This window comes from Balaenoptera borealis (genome assembly GCF_965194805.1).
Source record: "Balaenoptera borealis genome assembly, chromosome: 8".
Taxonomy (NCBI): Eukaryota; Metazoa; Chordata; class Mammalia; order Artiodactyla; family Balaenopteridae; genus Balaenoptera; species Balaenoptera borealis.
In genome coordinates, this window is record NC_138865.1 from 94,544,456 (window position 1) to 94,569,676 (window position 25,221).

Here is a 25,221-nt window from a genome sequence, read left to right on the forward strand (position 1 = left end):
CAGAAATTTTTCTTAAACATGAGTTTTTAAAACTCTAACATCTATGCCAGCCTTAGAGAACCCAAACAAACCAAAAATTATACTAGGAAGCAAAAACGACACTACATTAAATCTTCGGGCCTTGAGGTCCCTGTCCACTGGGAATGAGACAATGTCTTCTTTACTCTCTGTTTAGGAAATGCACTACAAACACAGTTCTGTGCACCCAGCTGTTAACAATTACCATCACACACACACACACCCACCACGCCCCACCCCCGCCTAAAGCATCTGCTTTGCTGGTATCCGAGTTCAAGAAAGGTTCCAGAAAGCTTATCCCTGCCACCACGAAAGAAAACTCACCACTACTTGGAGAGATCAGTATGGATTTTGGCAGGCAGATTACTTCACAGGACTCCCCAGTGTTTCCCAGAGCCAGGTACTAGTTTTAATAATAGGCCCTGAGTATGTTCCTGAGGAAGTATGAAATAGCCAGCCATACTCTCTCTTCTGGGCTGAATTGTGTCTCCCACAATTCATAAGATGAAGTCCTAACCTCCAGTACTTCAGCATGGGACCATATTTGGAGATAGGGTTTTTAAAGAGATAATCAAGTTAAAATGAGTTCCTTAGAGTGGGACCTAATCTAATACTACTGGTGTCCTTGTAACAAGAGGAAATTTGGACACACAGAGAGACACCAGACAGGTGCATTCAGAGAGGCAACCATGGAAACACACACGAAGAAGGCAGCCACCCACAAGCCAAAGAGAGAGGCCTCAGGGGAGGTCTCCTCAGAGGAGAAACCAACCCTGCCAACCCCTTGATCTTAGATTTCCAGGTTCCAGCACTGGGAGAAAACAAATTTCTGTTGTTCAAGGCACACAGTCTATGATATTTTGTTAAGGAAGCCTACCAAACTAATACATCCTCCTATGCAATAACCCTAATCTTGGTTTAATGGTCTTTCCCCTCTAGAAAATTTAACTCCATGGAGTCTTCAACTTGAGTAAAAATCCTACTTCTTAGAAGATGAGATTGTCTTTCCCATAATCTTGACTCTTCTTTGGGGAAGTTAATGATTACTCAGCCAGACTTACGTTCAGTCAGGATGAAAGATTGTCTTCTTTAAGGGAGATCAGTAAAGTATCAAAGAAATTCTCTCAGGCCCACATGTTCATTAGGTGACTTCCCTCATCATTTATCTATGCACATAGACCCTCCTAAAATGACTGAAAGTGACACATCTTTCATGTTGCTCCCAGGAGCTTCTACAATGTGTCAAAATAAGACATTAATTAAGCACCTGAAAAGCCAAATTCTGATCTCTGCTGAGAGCTCATTTTCCTCTTTTCCCAATGTTCTCAAATTATGTTCAACTCTAACGTTCTAACTCCCTGAATCAAGTTATACTGCATGATGAACACCAGATGGCGATATAACCCAAGTTATACACATCTCAATCTATTCTAATATCTCAGTACTCCAACTCTACCCATCCATTTCCATTGTCAGAGCTTTAATTTCAGTTTTATTTTTAATACCTTCTCCCCACTCTCACCAAAGTGATATTTTTAAAAATTTAAGCAATATTCATATTGCTTTTCTCCTGGTTAAAAAAAAAATCCTTCTTTAGTACCTAAAATGTGAGCTATAAAGCTACTAAATTAGCATAGACAACCTTGTGTTACAATTCCAGCTTCACCACCTGCTCCCTCTTCATATATAATGATCATATCACACCAATCTACTTATTTTTTCCTGAATGCAAAATGACATTTTACAACTCTAAATTTAAATACATGTTATTCTATTTGTCTTGGAAATCTTTTCTTTCACATACTCATTTGGATACCCTTAATAACCTTCCAAATTCAACTCTGGTATCAACTCTTCCAAGAAGTCCTTTGTAACCCATTCCCAGACCACAACAAAGGTTACTCACTCACTCCCATGCCTCACAAATGATTCCACCTTTACACTATATTTCTAGACTGAGAAGATGGTAAGGGAAGTGTTTATACCTGTATCATCTTCTCATCATCAGCACCTAATAAAGTAACTGAAAATTGGTGAGTGTTAATTAAACGATTTACCCAAGATCAGAATAGAGCAGGAGAAACATGGTGTTTGTTTGCTTGCTTGCTTGTTTTATGTGGGGGAAGAGGGAATGGGAATATTAAAAATGTTGATTTTGCAATACTTAGGTTATCTAAGTAAGAAAAGCTCCTCAATCCAGTAGCTACTATGCCCAAGTGTTGGCAAGAATACAAAGTTGAAACCCTTGTGCGCAGCTGGTGAGAATATAAAATGGTGCAGTCATTATGGAAAACATTATGCAGCCTCCTTAAAAAATTAAAAATAGAACTGCCATATGATCCAGCAATCCAACTTCTGGGTATGTATCTAAAAGAACTCAAAGTGATATCTCAGAGAGATACCTGTACACTCATGTTTAATGCAGCATTATCCAGAATAGACAAGAGAAGGAAGCAACCCAAATGTCCATTAACAATTGAAAGGATAAAGGAAATGTCATGTATACATATAATGGAATATTCTGCAGCATTAAAAGAGAAGGAATTCCTGTCACATGCTACAACATGAATGAACATCAAGGACATTATGCTAAATAAGCTGGTCACAAGAGAACAAATGCTGTATGATTTCCACTCAGATGAAGTAGTCAGACTCATAAAAACTGAAAATAGAAAGTTGGTTGCCAAGGATGGGGGCAACAGGGATTATTGTATAGTGGGTACAGAGTTTCAGTTTTGCAAGATGAAAAAGTTCTAGAGATCTGATGCATTATAACGTGAATATGCTTAACACAACTGAACTGTACACTTAAAATTGGTTAAGATGGTAAATTTAACCAATTTTGCCACAGTTCAAAATTTAAAAAAGATGATATATTTCAGTCCCTTCCATTTATAGACTAGAAAAAAGGAGGCAGAATGTAGGGACATGGGCAAGGAGAAATAACAAGATAAAGCCACTTAAAAGACTTTAAGATCAAGAACAAGGCAAGACATTTCTTTACACTTAAAATAAAATATCAGAAAGGGAATGTAAAAAAAACAATCTCTTTTAGAATCGCATGAAAAAAAACCACTTAGGAATAAACCTGACCAAGGAGTTTGAAGACATATATTCTGAGAACTATAAAACATTAATAAAGGGATGAAGATGATTCAAAGACATGGAAAGATAGCTCATGCTCTTGGACTGGAAGAGTTAATATTGTTAAAATGGCCATACTACCAAAGCAGTCTACAGATTTAATGCGATCCCTATCAAATTACCCATGACTTTTTCCACAGAACTAGAACAAATAATCCTAAAATTTATATGGAACCATAAAAGACCCAGAATTGCCAAAGCAATCCTGAGGAAAAAGAACAAAGCAGGAGGCATAACCCTCCCAGACTTCAGGCAATACTGCAAAGCTACAGTAGTCAAAACAGTGTGGTACTGGCACAAAAACAGACATATAGATCAATGGAACAGAATAGAGAGCCCAAGAATAAACTCACACACCTATGGCCAATTAATCTTTGACAAAGGAGGCAAGAACATACAATGGAAAAAATACAGTCTCTTCAGCAAATGGTGTTGGGAAAGCTTGACAGCCGCATGTAAATCAATGAAGTTAGATCACACTCTCACACCATATGCAAAAATAAACTCAAAATGGCTTAAAGACTTAAACATAAGATACAACACCACAAAACTCCTAGAAGAGAATATAGGCAAAACATTCTCTGACATAAATTGTACCAATGTTTTCTTAGATCAGTCTCCCAAGGCAATAGAAATGAAAGCAAAAATAAGCAAATGGGATCTAATCAAACTTACAAGCTTTTGTATAGCAAAGGAAACCATAAACAAAATGAAAAGGCAACCTATGGACTGGGAGAAAATATTCTCAAATGATACAACCAACAAGGGCTCAATTACCAAAATATACAAACAGCTCATACAACTCAACAACAAAAAAACCAAACAACCCAATTGAAAAATGGGTAGAAGACCTAAATAAACATTTCTCCAAAGAAGACATACAGATGGCCAGTAGGCACATGAAAAGATGCTCAACACTGCTAATTATTAGAGAAAGGTGAGGCAAGACTACAATGGGGTACCACCTCACACAGTCAGAATGGCCATTATTAAAAAATCTACAAATAACAAATGGTGGAGAGGGTGTGGAGAAAAGAGAACCCTCCTACACTGTTGCTGAGAATGTAAACTGGTGCAGCCACTATGGAAAACAGTATAAAAACTGTTTTCTAAACTAAAAAACTAAAAATAGAGTTGCTAAATGATCCAGCAATCCCACTCATGGACATCTATGCAGAAGACAAAACTCTAGTTCAAAAAGATACATGCACCTCTATGTTCATAGCAGCACTATTCACAATAGCCAAGACATGGAAACAACCTAAATGTCCACTGACAGATGAATGGATAAAGAAGATGAAGTACATATATATAATGGAATACTACTGAGCCATAAAAAAGAATGAAATAATGCCATTTGCAACAACATGGACAGACCTAGAGATTATCATACTAAGTGAAGTCAGAAAGAGAAAGACAAATACCTTATGATATCACTTATATGTGGAATCTAAAATATGACACAAATGAACTTATCTATGACACAAAAACAGACTCACAGACATAGAGAACAGACTTGTGGTTGCCAAGGAGGAGGGAGGTGGGGGAGGGGTGGACTGGGAGTTTGGGATTAGCAGATGCAAACTATTATATGTAGAATGGATAAACAACAAGGTCCTACTGTATAGCACAGGGAACTATATTCAATATCCTGTGATAAACCACAATGGAAAAGAATATGAAAAAGAATATATATATAACTGAATCACTTTCCTGTATAGCAGAAATTAACACAACATTGTAAATCAACTATACTTAAATAAAATAAATTCTTTAAAAATTTTTTAAGAAAAGAACAAGGCAAGAATATCCACTATCACCACTACTGTATAACGTTATATTGGGTGTCCCAGGCAGTGCAATAAGGCAAGAGAAATAAAAGGCATTACAATTGGAAAGAAGGAAACTGTCTTTTTCACAAAGATTGTGTATATAAATAACTATAAAAAAATCCCAAGGAATCCATAAAATAACTAATAAAATTAATAAGAGAACCTACCAAGCTATCAGGTTGTGTCAGGTCACACAAACCAATTGCATTTCTATTTACCAACAAGAAACAATTGGAAAATATATTTTAAAACATCATTTGTAATACGTTAAAAATATAAAACAACTGAGAGAAAATTAACAGAAGATGTATAAGACTTTTATAGTGAAAGCTACAAAGCACTGTAGAGAGAAATTGAGGAAGACCTATTACAGAGATACCTTTTCATGGATTAGAAGACTCAATGTTATTTAGATATCATTTCTTCCCAAGTCAGTTTACAGATTAATGTTATCCCATTCAAAATCCAGACAGAAATTTTGGAGAAACTGACAAGAAGATTCTAAGCTGATATGGAAATGTAAAGGACCTGGAAGAGCCAAAACAATCTTGAAAAAGATGAATCAAGTTGGAGGATTTACACTACCTCATAATTAAACTCAATATAAATCTATAATAATCAAGTCATTGCAGTAGTGACATAAAAAAAGACAAATAAATCAATGAACAGAATAAAGATGTACAGAAAGAAACACACATATATGATCAATTGATTTTCAACAAAGATGCCAAGGTAATTCAATGGGGAAAGGATAGTTTTTTCAATAAATGCTGGAACACCATATACAACAATCTATTTGAGGTAGATAATAGACCTAAACATAAATATTCAATCTATAAAACCTCGTGGGGCACACAGAATATCATTTTTACCCTGGCGATGACAAACATTTCTTAGATAGGATCCCAAAACATCAATATCTATTAAAAGAAAATTTCAAATATCATGATTTTCTAAATTAAACATTTCAGCTCTTCTTTCATTATGTTTGATATTAGCTGAAGTTTTCCATAGATGTCCTTTATTATGCTTTGGCAGTATCCTTTGTTGTTGTTGTTGTTGTTGTTAAGTACTATTTTTATTTGTTTCCAGCTTTATATAGGTAAAATTGACAAATAAAAGGTATATATATTTATAAGGTACAATGTGATGTTTTGAAATGTGTATACATTGTGAAATGATGATCACAATCAAGTTAATTAACATATCCATCCCTCATATAGTTACTTTTGTGTGTATGTGGAGTAAACATTTAAGATCTACTCTCTTAGAAAATTTCAAGTATAAAATATAGTATTTATTAACTATATTCACCATGCTGTAATTAGACCTCCAGAACTTATTCTTCCTGCATAACTGAAACTTTGTACCATTTGACCAACATCTTTGCATTTTTCTCTAATCTTGAGCGCCTGGCATCATTCTATTCTATTATCCTATGAATTCAACTGTTTTAGAATCCACATATAAGTGAGATCATGTAATATTTGTCTTTCTGTGCCTGGCTTATTTCACTTAGTATAATATCCTTGAGATTCATCCTTATTGTAGCATGTGACAGGATTTTCTTCTCTTTTAAAGCTGAATAATACTTTATTTTACGAATATACCACTTTTCTTTATCCATTCATATCCATCAATAGACACTTAGGTTGATTCCATTATCTTGGCTATTGTGAATAATGCTACAGTGAACATGGGAATGGAGATCTCTCTTTGAGATACTGATTTCATTTCCTTTGAATATATACCCAGAATCATATGGTAGTACTATTTTTTAATTTTTGAGGAACCTCCATACTGTTTTCCGTAATAGCAGTACTAATTTATATTCCCACCAACAGTGCACAAGGGTTTCCTTTTCTCCACATCCTCACCAATACTTATCCTTCATCTTTTTGATAATAGCCATTCTAACAGATGTTAGATGATATCTCAATATAGTTTTGATATACATTTCCCTGATGATTAGTGATGTTGAGCATTTTTTTCAGGTACCTGTTGGCTATTTGTATGTCTTCTTTGGAAAAATATCTATTCAGGTCCTTTGCCCATTTTTGTAAACAGGGAATTTGATTTCTTGCCATTGAGCTATTTGAGTTCCTATTAGATTTTTTATATTAACCCCTTATCATATGTATGGTTTACAAATATTTTCTCCCATTCCATAGGTTTACTCTTCACTCTATTCGTTTATTTGCTGTGCAGAAACTTTTTAGTTTGATGCAATCCCAATTGTCCATTTTTGCTTTTGTTGCCTGTCCTTTTGGAGTTATAACCAAAAATCTTTGCTAAGACCAACGTCAGAAAGCTTTTCCCCTGTTTTCTACTAGTAGTTCTACAGTTTCAAGTCTTAATTTAAGTCTTTAATCCATTTTGAGGTGATATTAGTAGATGGTATAAGGGTCCGATTTCATTCTTCTGCATGTGGATATCCAGTTTTACAAACACCAATTACTGAAGAGACCATCGTTTCCTTATTGTATGATCTTGGCATTTTTGTCAAAGATCAATTGATTGTAAATGTATGGATTTATTTCTGGTCTCTCTGTTCTGTTCCACTGGTCTATATGTCTAGTTATGCCAGCTATACTGTTTTAATTGCTACAGATTTGTAGTATATTTTGAATTCAGGAAGTGTGATGCTTCCAGATTTGTTCTTTCTCAAGATTGTTTTGGCTATTTGGGGTCTTTTGTGGTTCTGCATAAGTTTTAGGATTGCTTTTTCTATTTCTGCGGAAAATTCCATTGCAATTTTAATAGAGATTGCATTGAATCTGTAGATTGCTTTGGGTGGTATGACATTTTAACAATATTAATTCTTCTAATCTGTGAGCACAGAATATCTTTCCATTTATTTTTCTTTTTCAATTTCTTTCATCAATGTCTTGTAATTTTTAGTGTACATATCTTTCATCTTCTTGATTAAATTTATTCATGAGTATTATATTATTTTTGATGCTATTATACATTGGATGGCTTTCTTGATATCTTTTCATGATCATTGTTAGTGTATAGAAATGCAACTGATTTTTGTATGTCGATTTTTGTATCTTGCAACTTTAGTGAATTTGTTTATTAATTCTGCTTTTTTGCTGGAGGCTTTAGGGTTTTCTATATATAAGAAAATGTCAACTGCAAACAAAGACAATTTTACTTCTTCCTTTCCAATTTGGATGCCTTTTATTTCTTATTCTTGTCTAATTACTTTGGCTAAGACTTCCAGTACTATATTGAATAGAAGTGGCAAGAGTGGGAACCCTTGTCTTGTTTCTGATCTTGGAGGAAAAGCTTTCAGCTTTTCATCTGTGAATATGAAGTTAGTTGTGGGTTTGTCATATATGGCCTTCACTATGTTGAGGTATATGTCTTATAATTTGTCAAAAGTTTTATCAGAAAAGTGTGTTGAATTTTGTCAAATACATGTTTCTGCATCTATTGAAATTATTAGCAGGGGCTGGTCTGGATCCTGGGGCTGCAGGTGCCAACCTAACCCTGGTGCAGGCCTGGAAGCTGGGTCACCAAGGCAGGCACTGAGCCTGGGTCCACGGGGGCTGACCTGAAGCCTGGGGCCTTCAGTCCTGGACTGGCACTGTGGCAGCCAGGAGCCTAGATATGGAAGGGCAAGCCTGGGATTACAGGTGCTAGCATGGTGCCAGGGTTCACTGGGGTGAGCCTGGTGCTGGGGTTCATGACGAAGTAGGGTACACACTACACTCTTCTTCCTCCATGAAGTAGGAGTCTCTCTATGAACTGCACTGCTCGGGCTTGGGAGAAGGATGACATGGGTAATGCAAAACTATTGTTTTACCCTCTTTAATGGGTCTTTTCTTATTTTTGTGCTGGGTTTCAACGAAAACCCAGAAGTCTTTACCCATCTTTAATCTCTCACTTGGAATCCTTAGCTATTGTGAAGGTATTTTCATTTGTGGATAGTTGTTCAAACTGATGTTTCTGTGAGGCGACAAGCTCTGGAAACTCCTAGTTTACTATATTGCTGATGTCCTTATGAAAGTATCCTTCTACTACTAGTTCACAGAGAGTATTTTATCATAAATACGGTTTGAATTTTCATAAATTTTTAAATTTGCATTTATAGACATGGTCATAAGAATTTTTTCCCTCTATTCTGTTAATGTGATGAAATTAATTGGTTGATATTCAAATATTAAACTGATCTTTCCTTTCTTGTATGACACCCACTTGTTCATGATATAATACCCTTTTGATATAATGGTGGATATTATTTGCTAAGATTTTATTAATAATTATTGAGTCTATATCCACTAGTGATATTGGTCTATAATTTTCTTTTGTCATAATATTCTTGTCAGGTTTTGCTAGTACCAGATTATGTTGGCCTCATAAAAAAGGTTCATAGGTGTTCTCTCCTGATATATGGAAGTTTATCCTCTTTTCTGAGTTCATATAAATGTTTCTGTAAGATTAATATTGTTTACTCTTTAAATTGACAAAATTCACTAGCAAAGCTGTCTCTTTTGCAGTAATATTCCCTCTTTCATTCCTGAAATGTTTAGTTTGTTGTTTCACTTTTTTTCTTAATGAGTTAGCTAAAGGTTTATCAATTTCATTAATCTTTTCAAATAGCCAACTTCTGGCTTTGTTCATTTCTCTGTTTTTATGTGTGTGTGTGTTGTTTCCTAATTCATTTGTTTCTGCTCTTCATTATTTCCTTCTACTTACTTTGAGTTACTTTGGTCTTCTTTTTCCAGCCTTAGTTGAAATCTTACATAACTGACTAAGAACTTTTCTTCTATCTTACTATAATCATTTAACACTATTCCTTTCTGTCTAAACACTGCTTTACTGCATCCCACAAATTTTGGCATATTCTATTTCCATGATCATTCAACTCAAAATATTAGTTTCCCTTGTGATTTCTTCTTTGACACACTGTTTATTTAGGAGTGCACTAAATAAAATGCTTAATTTACAAGCATTTTGGAATTTTCTAATTATTATTTTGATGTTGGCTTAAAATTTCATTTTGTTGTGGTCAGAGAACATTTTCTGTATGTTTTCAGTGTTTTGAAATTTATTGAGACTTGTTTTATGAACCAGCATATCTCTATCTTGGTGAATGTTCCATACTCACTTGAAAAAACTGTATATTCTGCAACTGTTGAATAGTGTTTTACAAATGTCAACAAATCAATTTGTTTGATAGTATTTTTCAATTTTCTGAATCCATACTGAATTCTTGTTTACTTACTCTACCAATTATTGAAGGTGGGTGTTAAAAATTTCCCGATATAATTATAGATTTGTCTATTTTCCCTTTAGTTGTGTCGATTTTTGCTTCATAGATTTGAAGCTATGCTATTAGCTACATATACATTTAGCTTTTATTTTAATGTCTTCTTGATGCTTTGACCTTTTTATCATTTATCTCTGGCAACATTCTATTTCTTGAAGTGAATTTGCCTGCAATTAATGTAGCCATTCCAGCTTTTATTTAGTCTTTGATTGTTATATCTTTCTCCATCCTTCTACTTTCAACTTCTCTGTATCTTTGTCCAAAGTGTATTTTTTAAAACAACAAAGTTGTATCTTCCTTTTTTATATCCAGTCTGTCAATCTCTGTCTTTCAATTGGAGTTTTTAGTATTTATATTTAATGTAATTATCAATATGTTTGGTTTAAATCCATTATCTTACTATTTGCTTTCTATTTGTCCCCTCCATTTTTCTTACTTGTTTTCTTTTATTTCTGTATTTTTGGATTAATGAAGTCTTAAATTATTATTATTTCATTGTATCTCCTTTATTAGCTTTTAAGCTAAATTTATTTTTAGGATTTATAGTGGTTGCTCTTGGGTTTACAGTATGGTTCCTCAATTTCTTTCATTCTATGTTGAATTAATATTAAATCACTTAATGTAAAGTGTAAAAACCTTATGACAGGAATTTTCTATCTGCCCAAGGATGAAGGAGTTAAAGCAACTAGGCTGTGATCCATTCACTTTCTTTACCAGGTGGAATCTCTTAGGAGAAAGAGAAAAAAAGACAGGTTTCCCGGTATAGGCCCTTTATCAACTGGATTTCTGAGCAGAGACTAATGATGTTTGTGGGACTGAACTGACCATATCTACTCAATGCCCTTTCTAGAGTGTCCCTGGATAAAAATCACTTATAGTAAAAAACCCTTCTGTGGTTACAGATTCTTCTATAATACATGACTCCCTGAAGAATATTTCCTATGCTACACAATGTGCTGGGGTATAAACTAAGATGCTTCTTAACTTAAATGCTCTGTGTGAGGTAACTGCAAATCTCACTTAAGACCACACCCATTATTTGGGCCAATATGCCTGTCTAATGCATGGAAAAACAACCTGGGTTTCAATGGAAATCTAGAAGTATTTACCAAGCCCTTCTTTTTGGTGGGACTTGAATGCCAAACTCAGTCTCCCAAGATGTGAGCTTTTTATTAAAATCTCTGTTCAACTCTTTAGTCTTCCAATTGTCACTTCCCCTTGGGTTCTAAGAAGTCTCACTCTCTACATGCCCAATTCAGTGGTCAGTCAAGGATTTGACGAGAGATTTTACATAGAGTTTAGTTTCCTCCTTTATGGCTCCCTCTTTTACAGGATGTATCCCTAAATTTCCAGCTGCTCTGGCAGCCCCAAATGCTCATCTGATTCCTCATATCAAGACTGCTACTTTCTGCTTGAGTATCATCTGCTATATGGACTCAGGAGTGCCCTGTTGATCACCCAGTCTGGTTCACATCTTTCAGGGGTTGGATTCCCTCCTGTTCTGCCTGCTTTTGATCACTCTCCAGTGTCATAAAACAGTCGTTTTTTATATTTGATTCAGAGTTTATAATTGTTAGTAGCAGGAGAGTTAGTCTGATCTAAGCTACTCTGCCACAAGATACTCCATCGTTACTAGAAGTTGGAAATCTAAGATGTACTTTTCAGGAAGATCTGACAGACTTCCTTCTGAGCTGGGTATGGAATAAGAGGGGGGAAAAGGATCAAGGATTACTTCTAGATTACTGGCCTAAGTATGTGAGTAAATGCTATTGCTATTATTGGAGATAGGGAAGAATACAGACTCATAAGCATCAGGAAACTTGTTAAAATTTTGGCTATTTCTTTTTCAGACAGAAAATATCATGGAGGTTCTGAGTTTCTCTTCTTTTCAGTGTGCTTCAAGGTAATTCTAAAGCAGAAGTATGGTTTGGTACTTTATACATAGTAGGGAGTCAGGTCGGCAACCTTCTTCCTCAGTCTTAGTCACTGTCTCCATTTTTTTTTTAATTCATTAATTAATTTATTTTTTATTTTTGATTGCGTTGGGTCTTTGTTGCTGCACGGACTTTCTCTAGTTGCCGCGAGCGGGCACTACTCTTTGTTGCGGTGCGCAGACTTCTCATTGCATTGGCTGCTCTAGTTGCAGAGCACGGGCTCTAGGTGCATGCGCTTCAGTAGTTGTGGCTCACAGGCTCTAGAGTGCAGGCTCAGTAGTTGTGGCGCACCGGCTTAGTTGCTCCGCAGCATGTGGGATCTTCCCAGACTAGGGATCGAACCCATGTCCCCTGCATTGGCAGGCGGATTCTTAACCACTGCGCCACCAAGGAAGTCCCACTGCCTCCATCTTAACTTTGTGAGTGTATCTCTAAAGTACAGTTATCTTCCGACCCTTCCCCCTAGGCACAATCAGGTCAACCTAAATGATTTACTTCCAGCCATATAAGCCTTGGTCTACAGGAATTGAACAAGTGAGTTGGAAATGGGACTCTGGGCCAGATGTCAGTCAACCTCTTTTCTCCCTTTTGGTCAACCATTTGTTATTATGGTTGCAGTGAATCTTGTCTAAATGAGGAAAGAAAAGCAAGGACATTGCCATAGTCAAACAAAGAGGGAAACAGTGAGAATTAAAAACCAGATTGACTGATTTAATAACACAATTAGGAGCAGAGCAAAGTTCCCCTTCCCAAAGTCAGCAGAGACAGGAAAAAGGTAATTTCTTGTTTGAATAACACAACAATTAGAACAGATCAGCTACTGACTATAATTGGATCTATGGGAGATTGTCCCTGGAGTTTCAGACTTTTTAATACTGTACAAATAGATTTCTAAATTTAATTTGCTGCATGAATTAGAAACTTTTCACAAGCAACAAAAAACTTAAATTGCCTTACGGTGTGAATGGCTGGTCCTTTGGAGGATGTTTCTGGAGCACATATGTCAGGACAATTCTGGCCATATGAAGGAAATCTCGGCTATATGTCCCATCATGAGTAAATCAGCATTTTTATGGGTTTGAGATGGAAAGTCTAGGTTTTGTCTAAATTTTCAAGCTTTTCAGTTAATTAATCTGTGGTTGCAGAAATCTGTTTTTTACTAACTGAATCTCCCAAATTATTTTGGAGAGAACCCTACAAATGGCGGAAGGTACTGAACTTGGAAAGCAGAAAAGTTTCCTAAGTAAGAAGACTGTTACCCAGCTAGGGGAAGAAAACCATTCCAATGGTTCAGAGGTAAACCAATGGCTTCCCCTAGATCAGTTACAAATGTGCTTTTGGAAAAAGAAAGACCCCATAAGATTGTTTCTTTCCTCAGTCTCTCATGATATTTATGAAATAAACCTTGCCATTCCCCAACATTGCCCTAAAAAGTCTTGCAGCAAAAATAACACCTTGAAGATACTTTGTTGACTTCCTGATTGAAATTTTCCTTATTGATGATGACAAATTCCTTCAAATATATATTACTAATGCTATCACCAAGCTAGAGAAGCATTTAAGCACAGACTACAAGTTGATGTGAAGAAAAAATACCAGAAAATATAAAGGGAGAGGATCTTATGTTTTATATATAATATGTAATGTTAATCATTCTATGCATATATGCAAATGACCATGACATAATAAAATGTTCTAGGCAAATTTGACATCTGTAACAATTTTTTTCTTCCTGGGATTTTCCCACTACCCCAAAGTTGAGGTCATCATATTTGTGCTGTGCTTGCTGATGTACCTGATCACCTTGCTGGGTAATATAATTCTGATCTCCATCACCATCCTGGATTCCAGCCTATACACACCCATGTACTTCTTCCTCAGCAACCTCTCTTGTTTAGATGTCTGGTACACCTCTTCTGCTTTTCCTCCAATGCTGATAAACTTTGTTTCAGGGAAAAACACTACCTCATTCTCAGGGTGTGCCGCTCAGATGTACTTCTCTCTTGCCATGGGCTCCGCTGAGTGTGTGCTCCTGTCCATGATGGCGTATGACTGATATGTGGGCATCTGCAACCCCCTGAGATACCCCATCATCATGAACAAGAGGATTTGTGTGCAGATTGCAGCTGGTTCCTGGGTGGCAGGCTGCTTCACTGCCCTGGTGGAACCAGTGTCTGTATTGCAGCTGTCTCTGTGTGGTAATAGTGTCATCAATCATTTTGCTTGTGAAATTCTGGCTGTCTGAAAACTTGTTTGTGTGGACACCTCCATGGCGCAGTTAATCATGCTGGTGGTCACTGCACTTCTTGTTCCTATGCTGATGCTTTTAATTTGTATCTCTTATGCTTTCATCCTCTCCAACATCCTGAGAATCAGCTCAGTGGATGGTCAAAGCAAAGCCTTTTCAACATGTGCAGCCCACCTGACTGTGGTGGTTTTGTTCTATGGGACAGTTCTCTCCATGTACCTGAAGCCCTCATCTGTAGATTCACAGGAAATAGATAAATTTATGACTTTGGTGTATGGTGCGTTAACCCCCATATTGAATCCTATCATCTATAGTCTACGAAACAAAGAGGTGAAAGCAGCTTTGAAAAAATTGCTGTTTAGAAATTCTTTGGTAATGTTTTAATTTCTATCTTCAGAAAATATGGGAGCAAGCACACTCATCTGGATAATCTCCAACATTATCCAGAAAATTGCAAAGTAGTTGGAATAAACCAAACCCTGGAAAATACTCATTTTCTATAGGAGTTCAACATTAAGTCCAGTATCTTGATTTACCTTGCAAATAAAACTTTTGATATTAATAAATAATTTAGGTAGAATGAATCATGTTTCTGGAGAAGTATTTAGCATTCATTGAATATTAATATAACATTAAAATTAGATGATTTTTTCATATTTAATTTGCTATATCATTTAAGTGTTCAACTCTAGCAGCACCATGACAATAACTAATATACCAAGAGTGGAAGATATTAAGCCTAGTATATTTTGAAATAATTTATCCTCATATGATTTGTAATTATGCCTGAAATTATGAAGAAATCGTATTTTTATGTAAGTGTGGCTATAGTTCAAGGTGTATTAGTTTATAAAACCAAGACACCATTAATTTTAGAAATTTTCCTACTCTAAATGTTAAAATGTGAAATCTGTTAGATGTGATAAACTACTACATGAATGACTGTATTTATTTAGGATGTATATGTGGGGGATGAGTAAATATCTGTGTATGTTCAAAGACATCATGACAAGGATTTGTGCATTGTAATCCTGTATATAAAGTGGAGTAAAGGAATAGCATTCAGGAGATCTTAAAGTATCCATGGTTATAAGGTCAAAGTACTCTAATATTGTACTCTGAATGTCTAAGTGAATTCATCAACACACACACACACACACACACACACACAACACACACCATGTTACTTATTTTTCTTAGAGCATGCTGAATTGAGCAATTATGGCTAAGAAACAACAGATTTCTACCCTGTAGAGATTACACTGCAAAAGAAACAATTTATTAATGTACACACATATTGTGCAAAAAGATTCATGGATATATTTGACATATGTGAGCAAAATTACATAAATTGTAATTACACCAATATTGCATATTAACCAGTTTTTCCTTGTCTTTTCCACCCTCACTGGAGCTGGGGAATTATGAGGCCAATGCATGTACATTACTTCCTCTTTATCAGAGAGATGTCTTTGGGGTATATGTGGATGATGGCTTTATTCTATGGAGAAGGTGACTCTTGCTAGCATTGACATAATCCCCTTAAATTTTAGACTTAGAGAAGGCGAGACAATTATAGATAATTATAACAGAAGGTCCCATTCTGAACAAGACAGAACTTTCAAGGAATTAGTCAGTTGAGGGTGAATGGATTGATGAAGGAACCATGTCGGAGGAAAGAATTCAATGTATAGGAACTGTGCTGGTGTTCTTAATCCAAGTACCCTTAGTATACATGAGAAAATTTTTTCTTTCTCAGGTATTAGATGCACAGTTCTATTAATTCAGAATCTCTCCAAAGGTAGAGACTGGGGATTTGTATCATAATAAAAGCAAAACAGTTATTCTGATTTGTGTCCTTACTTCCATTTCACTACCAGACAACAACGACCATGGTGTGATGTTATTTGGCTGAAGAGGATGAAGAACTGTTAACCCTATTACCCACCTAACCTCTACAATCACTACAGGGAAGGCTGGCAGGCTGGAAATTCTGGCAAGAGTCAACGTTGCAGTCTTAAGTCTGAAGACAGTCTGGAGGCAGAATTCCTTCCATTCCTTACCATTCAGTCTTCTCTTAAGGCTGTCAACTGACTGGATGATGTCCACCCACATTATGGAGGGTGATCTGTTCTACTCAAAGTCTACTGATTTATATGTCAATCACATCTAAAAACTACCTTCACAGCAACATCTAGACTGATGTTTGATGTACAATGGGGTACCATAGCCTAGCAAAATTGACACATAAAATTAACCATCACACGGTAGCAAAAGGGGAGTTTCCTGGTAGTTATGGAAAAGGTATATATTTCGATTATGGTGGTGGTTACAAGAATCTGTACATAGGATAAAATTGCATAGAACTACACACACACATATGAATACATGGAAAACGGTGAAAACTGAATATGTTTTGTAGTATAGTTAATAGTATTGAACCAATGTCAATTTTGTGGTTTTGATATTGTACTTCTATAATATAAGGTATCAAAATTGGGGGAAGTGGAGTGAAGGGTACATGATACTCTATATACTATTTTTGTAATTTTCTATGAGTCTATAATTATCATCAAATAAAAGGTCTTTAAAAACTTTATGGACACTCAAGTTCGATATTCCAATAATTTTCAGGTGCCATGAAGTATTATTTTTCTTTTAATCTTTTCAACAGTTTAAAAATGTAGACATCATTCCTAGCTCATGGACCACACAAATATAGGTAGCAAGCCAAGGCCCAGGGTCATTTTTTGCTGACTGCTAAATTAAATAGTATTGTTTCTCCATGTCAATAATTATATTCTGTTTATGGTTAAAAAAATGTCTTTGAATGCTTTTAAGAAAGACAGAGTGAAATATTTAGGGGTAAAGAGACATAATATCTGTACCTTACTGCAAACAGCTCTCTCTCTATATATATATATTTATACACTTACATATATATATAAAGAATGATAAGGCAAATGTGGTAAGATATAATATCTGAAGATGCTGGGTTAAGGCTTATAGAAAATTCTTTCTATGATTCTTGCAACTTTTCTATAAGTCTGAACTTATTTCAAAATTAAAATTATTTACACACACATATATATCCAATACTTGCTTAAAAATCTGGACAAAGGGAGGGAGTAGGTATAGATATCGGTGAAACAATGAGCTAGCAATTCTTTAAACAGAGTGACTGGTATATGAGGTTTCATTATATAGCTTTCTTTTTATGGTTATTCGAAATTTTCCAAAATTAAAAGTTTATATTTGTATACACACACATGCACACACAGACCAGAGCTGCAAAAGTTTGAGGAAACATGTACAGTGACACTGACAGCAGGTAATATGATTTGGGGGGAGGGGCATATAATTTAACAAGAGAAATTAAAAAATCATATCACCTGCTATAGTAAATTCATTTTCTATGTAGTAAATTTATTCTGTGGAACCTAATGAGTTGTACACACATTAAAAAAACTTTCAAAATAGCAACTTCAAATGTACCACAGTGCACCAAAATAAGTCAACATTAAAATGATTAATTTTAAACTCCAAATTAATAAGATAAATAATAAAAATGTTAATGGTGGTCACCTGTAGGAGGTAGCAACAGTAGTAACAATATTTTCTTCTTTATAGTCTTCCACAGTTTTTTGAATTTCTAAAATATCTATTATTTATCACAAAATAATACATGTAACAATCTTTTTGAGACCTCTCAATTTCTTGGGAGGGCAGATTAGTTTTAAAACTGTTAATTTTCTGGGCATTCATCAACATGAGCAGAACTTGTCAAAATTGAAGCAACATAGCACCAATTTTTTACATAGCAACAGAAAGAATAATTTTAATCAATTTTCGTAAATAAAGCATTCAGTTTGATATAAACATACATATGAGATGCTAGCACCCTTTGCTTTGTGGGGGAAAAAATTAAGGTGTTAATGAATTAGCTGGGACAATAGAAGTAGAACCATGAACATACAGACATGTGCTAAAACCTTGGTAGCATAGGTCAAAGTTTGAAAAGAAACAAACTTGGATCAGACTGAAATGTAGGGCTCATCCCAGTGGAGTTGGGAGAAGTTAAAAAGCCTCACCTAAAGGGTTTGGTACATGCCTGTCTAAATAGAAAAAAAAGTAGCACCCACTGTGATACAAGCCAGAGGAGAGGACGCCCAGTTACAGGTTTGCTGCAGTGACAACGCTCCAACCCAGGTGAGACAGAAGACAGGCAGCAGGATTTTAGTGACCAGATCACATAGATCAAAAACATGGATTTACCCAAGGATGTAGATTAGCAGGGAGTACAGTTCTCAGGTAGGATGTCTGGGGTCATACTATGGCTCCAAAACCAATAGGGAAGAGAAAATTTAGGTTAATACCATAAGGCTGAAATCAGCTGTCACAATGGCTGGTGATATGGACCAATGATATGCTGTGCTCAGCCATGGAAAAATAATCTACAAAAAGTGAAAAAAAAACACCAACCAACCATCCAAAAAGCCTATAATAGGTTTCCTAAGGAGTTTCAACTCACTGAAGTATAAAACGAAATGAATTTCTCTTCCCAGTCACAAATTTCAGATTTTCAGAGTCGAAAGAAATATTTCAGGCAAACTAAAAACTTTCTGGTTATTTTCAGCCCTAAGACACCCATCCCCCAGCCCTCTTCTAGAGCAGCTCTTCTGCTAGTCTACAGCCTAGAGAGAAAAAGCTCAGCAAGTCTCCATTCATCAAGCCAAATGTCAGTTCTTCTTTGTAGGCACCCAAAACCTCAATAGGTTTTGCAGCACTACCTTACTTGTCTTGGATGAGAACAGTCTTCCCATTCTTTCATAGGAACAGTAGTGAAACACCTCCCACAATTCACTGAGCACTTCCCATGATGTATAAATCTCCTTTGATTCTATCTTCCCCCTTCTTGATGTTTACTTTATATAGATATGTGGGGAGAGGAGGCAAAGAAGAGTGGTGGTTGATACCAGTAGGAAGACAAGGGAGAGATGCCTGACTCTAACAATTGGTAGCTTAAAAAATAAAAAGTGCTACTTGGTGTCATTTATCTTCAATTTGGAGTCTCCACTTCAATACTTAAATTCTGGGTCAACAGAAAAAGTCAAGCAACATCCTCTACAAAGGGAATTACTATGAATTGCCACTATGCCCGGTGTTTTGCACAACTTATTCAATCTTTACAATAACACTGAGAGCAGTGTTTAATTACTCTTTTTTTTCAAGTAAGAGAACTACATTTTAGAAAAAGTGAATAACTTTCCCAATATTAACTGGTTTGTGATGGAGCAGAATTTATACTCCTGCCTCACTATTTCTGAAGAGTATGTGTGATATTTTCCACTGTGTTGCCAGACAGTACACCAAAAACACTCACTTCAGATATCACCAGGGATAAGATTCTAAAGCGACTGCTTTTGTGAAATATGGATCAGAATCTATTAGAATCTGAGTCTGTAGCAGACTACTGTTCTCAGGGATTGTAGCTAAGCTGAGACAGTGGAACAAAGAATAAAAATCTCTCTATATAACTTTGTTTTCCCCAAAGAAGGTTGTCAATGATTGCCCAATGATGCCATGTCTAGTCTTTACACACTAAACACCCACATTTCCCCTTGGTCTTATTGGTTAACAGATTTCTGACTCAGCAAACATTTCACAGCAGCTTTTACATCCTTGTTTCTCAAGCTATAGATTATAGGATTTAGCATTGGGGTCACTACCCCATAAAACATGGAAACAAGTCCGTCTCTAGCTTGCAAATTGTCTTGTCCAAGAAAGTCTTGAGACTTGGGTTTGGCATACATAAAGAAGATGGTACCATAAAACATAATTACCACAGTCAAATGCACTGAACAGGTGGAAAAGGCCTTGTGTCTCCCTGTGGCTGAATTCATTCTCAAGATGGTGTAGAGGATGAACATATAGGAGAAAAAAAATGGCCAGCAGGGTAAGAACCAGGAAAGCTATATTTGACACTGCTAGGGTAACAATATTGAGGGATATATCAGCATAAGCTAGCTTGAGAACAGCCAGTATCTCACATAAGAAATGACTGATAATATTATTACCACAGAAAGGCAATCTCATGGCAAGAGATGTTTGCACAATTGAGTTGATTCTGCCAGACAGCCATGACACAGAAGCCATCAGTACATACACCACCTTGCTCATGATGACGGGGTATCTCTGAGGGTTACAGATGGCCACGTAGCAGTCAAAAGCCATCATGCCAAGGAAGAAACACTCTGTTGACCCCATTGCAAATCCTAAGAACATTTGCACTACACATCCAGAGAAGGAAATATTCCTTTTCTTTGAGATTAAGCTCACCAAAGTTGAGGGAACAGAGGAGGATGTATAGCAGACATCCAGAAAAGAGAGGTTGCGCAGGAAGAAGTATATGAGAGCGTGAAGATGGGAATCAAAGATGCTTGCTATGATCAGAACATGATTGCCAATTAGAATCAGTAGGTACAAAGCTAGAAGTAGAGCAAAGAAAATAATTTCAAGTTCGGGGTAACCAGAGAGTCCCAGAAGAATGAATTCTTTCACAAACGTCTTATTTATTCTATCCATATCCCAGCTTTCAGGATGTCAAAGGAATACCAACATAAAACATTTTCACTGCCAAATAACAACAAATGTAACAAATTTCTTGGATAGGCATTATTCTAGAGTGAAATAGAAAGAATGTTTTCTTTGAAGCTCTTTCATTCAGTTATCTTCAAGAACGTCTGCACCTAGAATACAATGATACTGGGAAATTGAGATTTCAATGCCCTGTGTCTAATGTTTGAAGATCTACCTAGGATCAGAAGCAAATTCAGAAGCAACCTTCCCCACTGTTGAAGACACCCTAAGTTGAGTTTTTTAAAAGCCTTAGAATATTTCAGATGACAAACCTGACTTCATTTAGTTAGGCTCAGTGACAGAGTGGTGGGGAAGGCAAAAGACAACTCAACAAGGACTGGAATTTTGATTCAGTGTTTAACAGAAATTTTGAAAATTTTAAAGCAAGTTTGATTTTATGCATTTTTGTTTGTCTGCCTGACACCCTGGATCTCCATTCAGTCTGTTAAATTGCGTATTTTTATAGGGCAGACATTTGATCATAGTAAACAGAACCACACACACAGCAACTGAACATTTGTTCAAAGGTCTAGTTAGTTGTTGATCTCGTAGTCTTTCCCATTACAAGACCAGTGTGTGAACTAACTCTGCAAGTATACAGTGGAGATCTTTGAAGAAAAATAGTCTCTCTTCTTTTGTTTTATTCTGTGGCTTCAAAGTTATTCTTCGTAATTTATTTATTTAAGTGGACCTGAGAAAACAGTAATAATGCTTAAATATATATCTGTGTATGTGTGTGTAGCACTTTATACTTTACAAAAAAATTAATCTCATTATCTCTATTTTTTTCTCAAATGTGAAAGAATATGGCCAAAGTAATCCAGCCTATAAGTAAACAGTGGAGCTTGAAGCTCAGATCTTTGCCAATGAAGTCTAGAGCTCTTTGGGCTACAACACCAAAAGTTATTATATCATGTTTTCCCACCAAGAACTACCCAGAATTTTTGGCCTTGGTGGATTTATGAAGAATCAATTATTTCAGTTTTTCAAATTCTTCATATGTATAAATTTCCTGGGTATCTTGTTAAAATGTAGATTTTCTTTTACTAAGTCTGGTGCAGGCCCTGTGACTCTACATTTCTAATAAACTCCCAAAGTATGCTGAATAACAAATCACAGCTGTATTTGGTAATAAAAAATTAGTAACTGCACTGCCTCATGCTGTTCATATTTTAAATCCATATTTAATAATAGTTTTAATTATGGAATGAAAAGATATAGTGTCATGATATTCAAGACTTACATTATACTGAAATTATTTCCACCTCCTAGAAGAACCTGTTAATTTCTTCTTAGTATTGATGTGAGCATTCTGAATTAAGGTCAGGTTCAACAATGTCAGATTCCGTAGATGTGAAAGAGTAAATATTTGTTATGCAACAGTTGTAAGTGTTCCCCCATTCCCAAAGCAATTTAAAGTTGGAATGAGAGATCTGTGGAATGGAAAAACTTTTTATGCATCAGGGACAGTGTCCCACATACACAATTAAGAGTGGTGTTGGGAATATAATGTGACTGAACTAAAGCTCAAAAATGAAATAACATTCTCCCACCCATGCAACTTTTGGAAACAGGGTCAAATGTTCACCAAACTAACTTTATGAAATGTGAGACCTTTTTAGTTTAAAATATATTTACAAAATGAAGTTAATTCAAAGTAAGTTCTTAATTGAAATGATAATTACCAAAATGAAATGCTAGACTTAAAAATGATCTAGATATTATGAATGAAATAAAATAGATATTTTCTGTGAATTAATTGCATTGTCATTTAATTTTTTTTACTTATCTTCATTCTTTTAGATAAGCTAATTTCATACAGAATATTAATACCAACCTTTTTTGACAGGAAAAGACAGACAGATAAGAAATAAAATAAATAAATTTATAGGATAAAAGTGAATTCATATGTTCGAGGCCAGAAAGAAGTTTTAAAAGTCCTGAATGGATAGTTTGGGGCACGAATTCAGACACATAGATAGCATGTTGTTGTATTAAAGTGTTTCAGAAAGTCTATTAAGCTACATTATAGATATTAACACTTAGATTCTGACTTTAACTTTCCAATAGATGTTACAGTTTACTGTAAAATATTTGGATTCTGGAGGATTGTTTTTAGAAGGCAGGCCCATGCTCAAGTAGGAGACTTGCTGCTGGCAGACTGTGGTGCCAGCTACTGACCCAGAAACAGCCCTATGCCCTTTTGGACTTGGCTACAGCCCTATTTGGTCTTGAACTAGCCACCAGCACCATCTGCCAAGGGACCCAGAAGGAATCACACCACTCCAAGCCCCAGGTAACAGGGCTTGCCCACCTTAATCCCGGCTGTGGACCCTTAGGTGACCCATGACCTGACTCCAGCTGCTCTTGGCCAATAGTCCTGGACATCCAGGGACCAGGTAGGAGGCACGCCCATTTGTACCCCACTGCAAGCCCTCCAACTTCCATCTGACTGCAGATCCTTAACCAGCCCTGTAATTCTGTTCCAGTCTCTTGCAGCTTCAGGCTGGGAACTCCCTGCCCACCCAGGAACCTGCCTGAAGACATGCTCATCTGAGCTCCTGGAGGTACCTGCCAACCTCAGTCTGACTACAGGTCTTGAAGCAGTCCTGTAACCCAGCTCCAACCCTTCACAGTCATAATCAGAGAGTATTCCTGCTCACGCAGGTACCTGCCAAGGGACACATATGTCTGTGTCTCTGGAGGTAGGCACTTGACATTGATCCAACTGCAGATGTCAAAAGGGCGCTATAAACTGGCTTCCACTTCTCACAGCTATGGTCTGGGAGCAATCCCCCATCCAGGGACTAGCCCAGTGATCTAATGGGAGACCCCCAAGGACCTACAGAGACCTACATGCATCCATGCACCTTATAATAGGCCAGCTGTCTTCAAACAATGAAGCTGACCCTTGACCTAGCACCAGAAATATTGACAAAGGTCCTGGAGGCAGTTATAACCACCCAGAGACATACAAGTATATGAAATATAACTCTCACTGCTAAAGTTAAATATAAATACAAACAAAGACTATTGTATACTGTAATGGTGGCATGTAAATCACTTTTGATACTAGTATATAAATTAAAAGACAGAACTAGTAAGAATAAGTAATACCACAGAAATTTGCTAAGAGAAACAAGTAAAACCTGACATCAATTACATAAAGTGGGGGAAGGGAGGGTAAAGTGTAAAATTTCTGTATTTGATTGTGGTAAGTTAATCTGAACAGACCAACAATGAGTAAGGAGAGTAAAGCAATAATCAGAAACCTCCCAACAAAGAAGACTCTAGACCAGATGGCTTCAGTAGTGAATTCTACCAAAATTTTAAAAAAGAATTAATGCCAGTCCCTCTCAAACTCTTCCAAAAAATTGAATAAGAGGAAACATTTCCCAGCTCATTTTAAAAGGATAGCATGACCCTGATACCAAAGCCAGATAAGGACACTATAAGAAAACTACAGACCAATACCCCTGATGAATATAGATGCAAAAGTCCTCAACAAAATATTAGCAAACTGAATTCAACAGCACATTAAAAGGCTCATACACCATGATCAAGTGGGATTTATCCCTGGGATGCAAGGATGGTTCAACACACACAAATCAATAAATGTGAAACTCCACATTAACAGAATGAAGGATAAAAACTCTACTGTCAACTTAACAGATGCATAAAAAGCATTTGAAAAATTCAGTACCCTTTCATGATTAAAAACTTTCTCAATTAATGAGGTATAAAAAGAAGGAAACTCAATGTAATAAAGGGATATATGATAAACCCATAGCTAACATTATACTCAACAATGAAAAACTAAAAGCTTTTCCTCTAAGATCAGGAATAAGACAAGGGTGCCCACTCTTGTCACTTGTATTCACCATAGTACCAGAAGTCCTAGCCAGAGCAATTAGGCAAGAAAAAGAAATAAAATGCTTCTTCTCCAGGGGAGAGGAAGAAGTTAAATTATCCCTGTTTGCAGATAACATGTTCTTATATATAGAAAACCCTAAAGACTCCACCAAAAACTGTTATAATTAATATATTAATTCAGCCATGTTTCAGGAAAAATCAATTGAATATCTGTACACTTAGAAGGAACTATCAGAAACAGAAATTAAGAGTACA

The 25,221-nt window shown here is 36.0% G+C and overlaps 2 protein-coding genes across 2 annotated transcripts; one reads left to right on the forward strand and one right to left on the reverse strand.

Annotated features, from left to right (window-relative positions):
* The first annotated feature begins 258 nt into the window (after positions 1 to 258).
* Positions 259 to 14,843, forward strand: OR13F1 (olfactory receptor family 13 subfamily F member 1). The gene is given in 3 exon segments (XM_082404192.1): positions 259 to 14,259; positions 14,263 to 14,448; positions 14,452 to 14,843. Coding segments are annotated over 3 exon segments (837 nt in total). The 5' UTR covers positions 259 to 13,995; the 3' UTR covers positions 14,839 to 14,843.
* A 5,238-nt stretch (positions 14,844 to 20,081) lies between these two features.
* On the reverse strand, positions 20,082 to 21,048 carry LOC309634222 (olfactory receptor 13C4-like; the record flags this gene model as incomplete). Its single annotated transcript, XM_082404177.1, is given in 2 exon segments — positions 20,082 to 20,396; positions 20,398 to 21,048. Coding segments are annotated over 2 exon segments (957 nt in total). The 5' UTR covers positions 21,040 to 21,048.
* Positions 21,049 to 25,221: the final 4,173 nt, after the last annotated feature.